The 12,033-nt window shown below is 32.6% G+C and overlaps 1 protein-coding gene across 1 annotated transcript in view; it reads left to right on the forward strand.

The window, feature by feature from the left end:
* Window positions 1–12,033, forward strand: part of SLCO6A1 (solute carrier organic anion transporter family member 6A1) — a gene marked incomplete at both ends in the record, with an annotated part of 102,377 nt that overhangs the window by 59,672 nt on the left and 30,672 nt on the right. The window contains one exon of the mRNA XM_079145162.1: window positions 4,168–4,321. Coding sequence (XP_079001288.1) covers window positions 4,168–4,321 — 154 coding nt within the window. The remainder of the gene's footprint in view (window positions 1–4,167; window positions 4,322–12,033) is intronic.

A 12,033-nucleotide genomic window follows, 5' to 3' on the forward strand; every position in this document is an offset into this window, starting at 1 on the left:
GTATCATAGATTTAAATGAAAAACTATTAAACTTGTAGAAACAAAGTAGAAAATTCCTGGGACAAAAGTAGGTGAGGAGTTCTTAGACATAACAACAAGTTTTTTCATAAAAGAAAAAAATAACAAATTAGACTTTATCAAAATGAAATATTCTTGCTATGCAAAGGACTGCACTCTAACTAGGTGAAATGATGTGCTATAGAGTGAAGAAAATATTTGCAAACTGAAAATTCATGTGCATTTACAATTGGAGAATTCATATTTGGTTGAAAATTCCTGGACACAAGTACACTAAGAATTAACTATTTCCTTATTCTATCAAGAAACAAATGGAAAAATATACAATTTTTATGGAAAAATTTTCTTCATAAATTATCACATTAGGATATCTAGAAATAAATCTATGAGAGATGTGCAAAACCTTGATAAAGAAAAACTTCACTGACATGCATGAAACGATATCTAAACAAAAGGAAAACTATAAAATGTTAATATAAATGTTACTATATTTGAAGAAGATATTTTAAAAATAGCACTATCCTACAAATTAACATCAGTTCCTTATAATCCTAATACAAATCTTAATAGAAATTTTTACAAACCCCGAAGAGCTTGTTTTTATTGTTTTATATTTTTTTTTATTGTTTTTATTGTCAAAAGAGCAAAATACCAAGAATGGATGGTACACTCCCCAAAAAGGGAGTCTTGAAAAATAATTTCATTTTGCTTTTATCTCTTCAAGAAATCTTAATGAAATTAGAAAATGACTGGATTTGTGCTTCATGTCAACAAAGAAGCAGGGTTTTTCCAGCTTCATTGCCCTACCCTGCATTGCCTTAACACTTACTATCGTTTTATGGATCAAGATCCCTAGTTGGAAGATTTCAAGGCATTATGTCTCCTTTCCAGCTATTATAAGGCAAAAATAATGTATTAAGAAAAATTTCAGAAGAGAAACATACTGATATATATATATTGACCAGGTCTTAGATCATATATAGTAAACATATATATGATTAGTTTAGAAAATTATTTTTCTTTCTGTGGAGCTACATATTTGGTGAAAAATTTGTAATTTTAGTATATAAGAGGATAGTACAGAATTTGGGATAAACTTGTTACAAGCATTTATTCATCCGTTTTCCTAAAAACTCTTATTTTTAAAGTTAAATTTGTTCTAAACTTTTACATAAAAACAAAAATCATTCAAATTAATGTGGTACCTGTGATTTTTGATTCATGTCTACACTGGGCAATCAGATTAAACATGTCTATCTCCTCAAATATTACTCACTTTTTTTTAATTTTTACAGACTGCATTTTGATTCTTTGTACACAAATGGACTACAACTTTTCATTTCTATGGTTGTACTCGATGTAGATTCATGCCATTCATGTTATCATGTATGAACATGATGTCTGTCTCACTCCACCATCTTTCATACCCCGCCTTTCATTTCCCGCTATATAATCTGAAGTTCCTCCATTCTTCTCTTACCTCCTACCCCCAACCCCCATTGTGTATCTTCATCCACTTATCAGGGAAAACATTTGGCCCTTGGTTTTTTGGGATTGGCTTATTTCACTTAGCAGGATATTCTCCAATTCCATCCATTTACCTGCAAATGCCATAATTTTATTCTTCTCTATGGCTGAATAATATTCCATTGTGTATACGTATCACATTTTCTTTATCCATTCATCTGTTGAAGGGCATCTAGGTTGGTTCCACAATCTAGTTATTGTGAATTGAGCTGCTATAAAAACTGATGTGCCTGTGTTACTGTAGTATACTAATTTTAAGTTCTTTGGGTATAAACCATGGAATGGGATAACTGGGTCAAAATATGGGTCCATTCCAAGTTTTCTGAGACTCTCCACACTGCTTTCCAGAGTGGCTGCACCAATTTGCAACTCCACCAACAATGTATCAAGTGTGCCTTTTTCCCCACATCCACACCAACACCTGTTATTGCTTGTGTTCTTGATAATAGCCATTCTAATTGGAGTAAGATGAAATCTTAGAGTTGCTTTAATTTGCATTTCTCTAATTACTAGAGATGTTGAACTTTTTTCATATATTTGTTAATCACCTATATGTCTTCTTCTATAAAGTGTCTGTCTAGTTCCTTGGCCGATTTATTAATTGGGTTCTTTGTATTTTTGGTGTAAAATTTAGAATTCTTTTTTTAGTTTTTTTAAATTGTAAATTGACAAGCTATAATTGTATGTATTTATGGGAGACTAAGTATACAAACTATGAATACAATATGTAATAACAATCAAAATCAAGCGAATCCCCCTCTTTGCTACCTCAAATACTCATATTTTTTGTAGGAAGAACTTTTGAAATTTACTTTCTTAGCAGTTTTGAAATGCATAGTGCATTATGATTCAGTATGTTTACAGTATTGTGCAATATATATGAAAGAAAAACATCAATTCCTCCTGTGCGACTGAGGCTTTGTACCCTGTGATCACCATCTTCCCATTTCAGCCATAACACTTCTCTGACAGCCAGCATTCTGCTCTGTTCTTTGAGTTTGGTTTTTGCTTGTATGGTTGGTTGTTGTTTTTAGATATGTAGTACAGGATCACTACTGATAAGTCACCCTATCATAAAATAGCACATAATAGCTTCTTAATCTTATGTAAATCCAATGTTGTACTCATTCATCAACCTTTTAATTTTGTACTTTTGGCCAAAGCAAAATGATCAGCAATTTTATTTTATTAGTTGCTTTTCATTAAAATTGTTTCTAATCCATAAACACAATGAACAATATTCATGAAGTTTGTAATAGGGTAGAAGACGGCAGAACTAGCTTCATCTAGATAAAGTGAATTAGCCCATTTTGAGAGAAAAGATAATAAAAACAACAAAAAAAAATTTTACAGGATGAGTGGAATCCCATTAGGCATACAAATGTCTGCCTGGTCAGAGATCCAAGGAAGGAGAGTAAGAGAAAAATGTACAGAAACCATATTTCACAAAATGATAGCTGAAAACTTGCCAGGTTTTATGAGAAATACAAACATTCAGTTCTGGGAAGCTCAAAGACTCCCAATTAAATGCAACCTAGACAAAGCCTCTCCAAAGCACAATGTAATTAAGCTATCAAATGTTAAAGACAAAGAATTTCAAAAGCATCAAGGGAAAATGTCAAGTCACATAATAGGGAACCCTACTTTTTGAAAGACCTTTACGGAACAAAAATCAAGCCATAGGCTTCAAAACAACATTTGAAATTCAGATAACTAAGAAAAGACTTGTTTCCAGAATATGTGAAGCACGTTCATTGCTTAGAAATAAGAAAATAACCAATCTAAATGGACAAAAGATTCAAACAGACATTTAATCAAATGAATGCAGATGGAAAATAACCAGATGAGAATAAAATCAACATCAACAGTCACTAGAAAAATGTTTATTAAAAACACATTTTCAATATGATAATATGAAAATGTTAACCTATTAAAATGTCTCAAGGTAACAAAAGATCATACCAAGTGTTGAAGAGAAATGTGGAGAACAATTGGATTTCTTGAATATGCTGATAGGAATGTAAAATACCACAACAACTTTGGAAAACTGATAGTTTCTTAAAATGTCAAAACACCTATCACATGATCTGAATATTTTACTCCTTAATATTTACTTAAAACCCACGGACGTATTTTACCATAAAAAGACCGAATAAAGACTCATTGTGACTAATTAGAATAAATAAATTGCAAAAAAGGTTAAAAAACCAAGTTAGTGTGGAAAAAAAGATCGGTTGTGTGAAAGAAGGCTAGGAATTTATATATAGTGTTTGATTCCATTTCATAAAATCTTAGAAAATGCAAACTAATGAGTAATGAAGGTTGACCAGTAAAAATCAGGATGTAAAGTGTTTATAAAGGGGCATAAGGAAACTTTGGGGAGTGATAATTATATTTGTCAATAGGATTACAATGGTAGTTTCACAAGTGTATGCATGTGTCAAAAAATCACAAATGGTATGTTTTTAAATGTGCTTTTTATGGAATATCACTTATACCCTAGTGAAATTCTTAAGAAAGAAATTATTTCAATAAGTGTATTTTAGGGTTCTCATTGATCTTGATGTATACATTAATTATAAAACAATGGTATTATAATGATATTAAATCTTGTTTTTATAGAACAGGTCAGTTGAGAAACCTCACAGCTCCCTGCAATGAAAATTGTAGATGCTCATCTTCATCATACTCATCTGTCTGTGGAAGAGATGATATTGAATATTTTTCTCCCTGCTTTGCAGGCTGTACTGATTCTAAAAATATAAACAACGTAAAGGTAATTGTTTTTTTTAAATTATTTTTATTCTTCTCCAGTAACATTTTCAAATTGTAAATAATGTTTATATTGTACTCCTGACTCTATAAAATTTTTGGAAAATCTATTTTATATTTCCATAAATTTTTCTTATGGAAATCGAGTGTAGAAGAGATATTCCTACACTATAATGTGCCTCTATAATCCTGATTTCATAAATTTAAAGCAGTGAGTGATTGTCATTTATTTCTGGTGATAGCAAAGTAGGAAGAAACCACCCAAGAGAGCATTTTGTCTTCAAATTTCACAGTTTGCCTCAGTGCTATGCTCCCCATCAGTCCCACCCAGCCCCAAAAAAAACTTGCAATCTTTATCATCACACCAAGGGATTGATCAGTGCTTCTTTTTGATAGTCTTTTGCTCAGATTTTGCTTCTGCCAAGGAATTCAAAATGCTTACTCTATACATTCTTCCTGTTTATCTAATTTTGCCCAACACTAACCCATATATGGAAATTAGTCCTTTTATTGTTTACCTTGAATTCCCCATATACATGAGCACTCTTATAAAGCATATCAGACATTTCAGAAAAGTATTATAAAAAGTTCATATGGCAGAAATATAAGTGACTTCAAATTGAATATATGCTTTCCTTTCTGTCCTTTGGCATTTCATGAAGTGAAACCATTTTAAAACTCCCATATTTGCTCATCTTTGCTGCATTAACATCAGATTTACTATTGTCTAAGCCTTCTGCCACCCAAGCCTTGTTCTGTTCCTTACTCTCTCATGAAGAGCAATTGACTATTGTTTTGACTGTGCTTTAATTTTTTTTTTTTAAATCCAAAGTTGCATGAATAGCTTTTTCAATTTTGACCTTTTAAATGTCACATAGGGGCAGATTCAGAAAAATGGTGCACTAGAAAAACCCATGTAATAGATACTCTCCAAGATTAAGATGAAATATCCTTTGTAGCTACATGATGAGTGAGGTAGGAAGGCTTTGGGGAAGCACGTGAAGATGATTCAGACAACCAGCAACCAGGAAAAAAACAGAAATGTTGATTTTTAGAAGAGAAAGAGAATTAAGAAAAGGAATAGTTCGCACCAGTGCCAGGTACATCATGGCTCGGTAGGGAGAGGATGCTACTCTCCAGTGATCTGCAGACTTCCCAATGAGTTTCAGAAAAGCAAGCTCTGCTGTCTAATAAAATTGCAATTTTTTTTTGAGGTTGTTGTGAATGGGATAGTTTTCCTAATTTCTTTTTCAGCAGATTTTTTATTGCAGCATAGGAAAGCAATCAATTTATTTATGTTGATCTTGTACGCTGCACTTTGTTAGATTTGTTTATAAGCTCTGGAAGTCATATGGTGGATTCTTTTTTGAGGGGGTTGGTGTCTTCTAAATATAGGATCATATCATCAGCAAACAGAGATAATTTGACTTCTTTTTCTATTGATTTTGCTTTAATTTCCTTCTCTTGCCTGATCCTATAGGGCTAGAGTTTCAAGGACTATGTTGAAGAGGAGTGACATGGGTGGGCATTTTTGTCTTATTCCTGTTATTAGATCAAATGCTTTCAGTTTTTCTTGACTAAGTATGATGTTGGCCTTGAGTTTGTCTTCAATCACTTTTACAATGTAGAGATAAGTTCCTTCTATCCCTAGTTTCTGTGGTGTTTTAAACATGAATGGGTGCTGAACTTTGTCAAGCACTTTTTCTGCATCTATTGAGTTCATGTGATTCTTGTCTTTAACTCTATGTGGTGTACAGTTATAGATTTATGTATGTTGAACCAACCTTATGTCCCTGGGGTTAAACCCACTCATTATGGTATAATATATTCTAAATGTGTTTTTGAATGTGGTTTGTCAATATTTTATTATGAATTTTTGCATCTGATCAGGGATATGGGTCAAAAATTTTCTTTCCTTGATTGTTTGGTGTCTTTGGTTTTGGTATCAGGGTGATACTGCTTTTGTAGAATGAATTTGGCAGTGTTCTCTCCTTTTCTATTTCATGGAATAATTTGAGGAGGATTAACACTGGTTCTTTTTTAAAGTTCTGATAGAACTCAGCCGAGAATCCATCTGGTCGTAGGCTTTTCTTTGTTTGGAGACTTTAAATAGCTGCTTCAAATTCATTGCTGTTTAAGTTTTCTATATTCTCATGGTTTAATGGTCATATGTCTCTAGGTATCTGTAATTTTCCTTGAGATTTTCTAGCTTACTGGAGTATAAATTTTCAAATAGTTTTTTATGATCTGCCGGATTTCAGTAGTGTCTGGTGATACTTCCTTTGTTAATTTGGGTTTTCTCTTTCTTTTGATTTGTTGGGCTAAATGTTTATCAATCTTGCTTATCTTTTTAAAGGACCAATTTTTTAAAAATTATTTTTTATTTTTACAGACTGCATTTTGATTCATTGTACACAAATGGGGTACAAATTTTCATTTCTAGGGTTGTGCATGATATTCATACCATTGGTGTAATCATACATGTACATAGGGTAATGATGTCTGTTTCATTCCACCATCTTTCATACCCCTGCCCCCTCCTCCCTCTCATTTCCCTCTATGTAATCTAAAGTTCCTTCATTCTTCTCTCACCCCCCCACCCCCAACCCCATTATATATCATCATTCACTTATCAGGGAATCTTTGCTACATTGATCCTTTGCATTATTTTCATTTTCAAGTTCATTAATTTTGGCTCTGATTTTAATTATTTCCTGTCTTCTACTGATTTTGGAATTAGTTTTATCTTGTATACTGTAGGGATAGAACCATTGCATATTATAGAGATACAGCCATTTTGAATAGCAACACAATTCACAATAGCCAACCTCATAACTTCCCTATGTTCATATATTAAAAAAACAATAAAAAGAATCTAAGAACTGTATACTTATATTTCTTCTAGTGTTTGTGTTTATCTCATACAATTTACTACTTACATATTTTGAATTTTATGTTGTTAAATTTTTATTCAAATGTTTCATTATTTTATAGGCATTTAAATAATAAAAACATTTTTTTCATAAAAAAATAGCCAACCTATGGAACCAGCATTAGATGACCATCAAAAGATGAATGGATAAATAAAATGTGGTATATATACACAGTAGAATTTTACTCAGCCATAAAGAAGAATGAAATTATGGCATTTGCTGGTAAATGGATGCAGCTGGAAAATATCATGCTAAGTGAAATGAGCCAGACCTAGAAAGTCAAGAGTTGAATGTTTTCTCTCATATGCAGAAGTTAGACCAAAATACAGAGGGAAAAAAAGGAGGGAAAATCACATAAAAATGGCAGAGAGACCAGTGAAGTAGTGGAAGAGGTTATGAGAAGGAGGGAGGAGGCACAAGAAAAGGGAGGAATGGTGGAATGAGACTGACACAACTATCCTATATACATATGTGAATATACCACAGTGACTTTCACATTTAAGTATATTTACAATGCACTAATTAAAAAGAAAAACTATACATAAATAAAAGAAAGACCAGTAGAAGAAGAGGAACGGGAACAAGGAGGGAGGACAGGAGGGAAAGAGGAAGGGGACTATGTTGGAACAAATTATATTCCATGCTCTTATAACTATGTCAAATGAATTCAATATCATGCGTAACTATAATGCACTAACATATTTTTTAAAAAAGAAAACACTTAGAAATAAGTCTAACCAGGAAGGTGAAAGACTTCTTCAGTGAAAATTAGAACACTGAGGAAACAAAAGAAGACAGGAAAAGTTGAAAATTCCTCTATGTTCATGACTATGAAGAATTCATTTTGCCAAAAAGGCCATACTAACAAAAATGATCTATGGATTCAATGTGATCTCCATCAAAATCCCAATGATAATCTTCCCCCCCCAAAAAAAAAAAAAAATTCTAACTCATATGGAAGAACAAAAGACCCAGTATTGACAGAGCATTCTGATCAAAAACAGTAAAGCTAGAAGCATCACAATATTGATTTCAACTTTTAAATTCAGAATCATAGTAACAAAAACAGCTTGCTACTGGAATAAAAATAGACACACAGACCAGTGGAGCAGAATGGGAGACATAGAGACAAACTCACACAGCTACATTTATTTGATTCTTGACAAAGTTGCCCAAAACTATAATTAAAGAAAAAACAGACTTAAATGAATTTTACTGGGGAAACTGGATATCCATATGCAAATAATTGAAACTTGATCCATATCTCTCAAACTGCACAGAAGTCAACTAAAAATGGTCAGATAGCTAGGAATGAGGCCAGAACATTGGCAAATTCTAGAACAGAATACAGAGGGAAAATTTCAGGATATATGGTTAAATAGTGACTTTCTCCCTAGGACTCCTAGAATGAGTTTGAATGGGTTCCTTCCTTTTCTATTTCATGGAATAATTTGAGTAGTATTGGTGTCAATTCTTCTTTGAAGATCTTGTAGAACTTCTCTAGAACTCCTAAAACTTAGGAAATAATACAAAGAATCAATTAATAGGATGGCATCAAACTAAAAAGTTTCTGCACAACAAAGGAAACAAAAGCATGAAGAGAGAACTCACAGAATGGGAGAAATTCTTTGCAAGCTACTACTTCTCTAATACAGGATATCTAGATTATATGAAGAACTAAAACTACTCAACATCAGAAAGAAAATAACCCATACCGTAAATGGGCAATTGAACTGAACAGATCATTCTCAAAAGAAAAAGTATAAATGGCCATCCAATATATGAAAAACATTCAAACATTTAACCATCATGGAAATGTAAAATCAAAACTACATTGAGATTCCATTTCACGCTGGTCAGAAAGGCAATCAGTAAAAATACAAGTAACGATAATTGCTAGCAAGGATATGGGGAAAGGAAACCCTAATAATACACGGTTGGTGGGAATGCAAATTAGTATAGCCACTATGGAAATCTGTATGGAAGTTCCTCAAAAAACTAAAAATGGAGCTACTATATGATCCAGCTTTAACACTCTTCAGTGTCTATACAAAAGATTTGAGGACAGCATACTTTAGAGATACATACATTCCCATGTTTATAGCAGCACATTTCACCGTGGCCATGTTATGGAATAAGCCTAGATGTCTGTCATTAGATGAATGGATAAAGAAAATGTTGTGTATATACACAATGCAATTTTATATAGTTATAAAGAAGAATTAAAATAATTTTTGGGAAAGTGGAGCTGAAGAGCATTATGTTAAGTGAAATAAGCTAGACTCAGAAGACAACTGTTACACATTTTCTCTCATAGGTGGAGGCTGGAGATTAAAAGGGGGAAGAAAAGAAGGATTTCATGAAAAAAAAAAAAAAAAAGAGAGACCATGTAGATAAAGGAAGGGAGATGGGAGAGGGAGGAAGGATGGAGACAGGGAGGTACCAGGGAATGAATTTGGTCGAATTATGTTATTTGCATGTACAAATATGCAAAAGGAAGCCCACAATTCTGTTATACTAATATATCAATGAAAAATTTAAATAATTTCACAGAAGTATGGGCCCAGGCTTTAAAATTATGTATTTATCTTTCCTTTCTCTGCAAACCTTTGTGGAGGAAGAGAGTGATAGGAGGTATATTTCTTGATTCATGAACATTATGCCACCTCCTTCCAGAGATGAAATCCTTTATTTTGCACCTATATAACAATCTTCTTTTCCCTCTGGCCCACAGATCATTTTAGTACAAGAAATAGACATGCCTGGCCAAGATAACTTAGTTCTTTACAGAAGTGTTTTCTTTGACCTATGGTTTAATATTGTAGCGTCAGATTCTTAATTGAACATGAATGTAAAATTATCATACTATACATTAACAATATATATTAGCATATAACATCTGAATAATTTGTAACCTTTTTAGCAATTATTTTCCTGAAATGTTAAATATTAAAATTATATTTTAAAACTCTAAAATATGTTCATATGAAAAGTTTCAAATATAATATAGAAGCATAGTGAAATTGCTTGTGCTAATTTTCCAGTTTCAACAATTTATTAACTTATGGAAAATCTTGCTTTTGTATACTACCACCTATGCTTTAAATGCACACATCACTCCATAACATAGCAGAACTGTTTGACCTTGAGATTTTGATCCCGTAGGATGTTAGGAGCTAAACAGGCCATTTACCACATCACTCCAACCCTCCACTTTGTTGTAGGGAATCCCTTTTAGGAATTTCCATTTATTTAAAGAAACTCTTCATAATTTTCTGTTCTTTCTGTGAGGAATAATTAATTCATAATGGATAGCAATGATAGAAATAATCCATAAAACAGTCACTCGTATTTTGTGAAAACTTTTTGATGCTTTAATAAAAATGGAAAGAATAAAATATTAAGAACAAAAGATTAAAATGTTCAGAAATTATACAATAGGACAATCATTTTTGATAGAAAAACAGCTCTGAAGTAAACCTGACAATAACAGACTTTATGATTATTAACATGAGATATGAATAGAATAATTAATAGGTAGAATTATCATCAATCTCAAATGGGAAAGAATTGATACCACAAAAAATAATTTCAATAAAATGACCAGGGTCAAAATGCCAGAACTGGATGCTCTTCACTTAAAATTTTGCAGAAGTTTACAGGAAGAGTGGTAGGAAATACTGTAACTCTGAAGATTTTAAAGTTTCTGTTGAAAATTTTAATTTCACTGAAACTGAAAATAGGTATCTGCTATTTATACTGATAATATTCTTGGGCAGTTTTGCTTCTCTGAAACTCATGTGTACTCCATGGTTCCATAAATCCTCAAGTTTTCTTTTATAGGTTTTTGATACCTTGGACTTTTCTTCATGATCTCACTGGCACTGGTTCTTTTCAGCAGCTAATAGTACTTTCATTATAAAATAGCAGGGTTGGGGGCTTCTGTCACAGGCTGCTGTAGTCCAACAGGCACCTCTCTCAGTTTCCATGGAGGGGAAGTTAATCTCTTTCAAAGCATTAAGGACTATAAGAAACAAGCCTTCAGGGTCTCTTTGAGTAGAAACATTTTTAGAATATTGATTTTCATTTACTCACCTCATATCTTTGTGTTGGTTGGTCGTATTTTTTCATATATTTTAAATGATGCTTGCTACTGTCAATTGCTCCTTTCTCAGTCAACATGCACTTATATTTGTTCTTCACCTCACATTTTCATGCTTTTGTTTAGGAATACTCCTTTCTGCCTGAAGAATTTTATTTCACTTGATTTCTGAAAACTTCCCTGGATATGGAATTCTATATTAGTAGTTATTTCCCCACAAGCAGTCTTCAATCTCTGGGTGCTTTTAGGATTTTCTCTTCATACTTTATAGATCCTAGATGTGGTTTTCATTTTATTTATGTTACTTGGGTTACATGAAATATCTTTGAGTTTGTGGTTAATGTCTATCAGTCTGAAAATTCTCAATGATCTCTCTCTCTCTCTCTCTCTCTCTCTCTCTCTCTCCTGTTCTTTCTTTTTGGGACCATTTCTTAATTTACTATTTATAAATAAATAATGAATTACCAGAACCTTGGTGGGTTTAAATAACACCCAGTTATTAGCTCACATTTCTGAAGTCAGAAGTTCAGACCTAACATGATGGAGTCTTCTGCCCAGTCTCATAGACAGAAATCAGGTGCTATACAGGCTGGAATTCTTCTGGAGGCTCTGTGAAAGAATTTACATCTAAATTCATTCAGATTATTGGCCAAATTCAGTTCTGTTGGTTGAAAAAAAAAA

This window comes from Sciurus vulgaris (assembly GCF_902686455.1).
Source record: "Sciurus vulgaris genome assembly, chromosome: 6".
Lineage (NCBI taxonomy): Eukaryota > Metazoa > Chordata > Mammalia > Rodentia > Sciuridae > Sciurus > Sciurus vulgaris.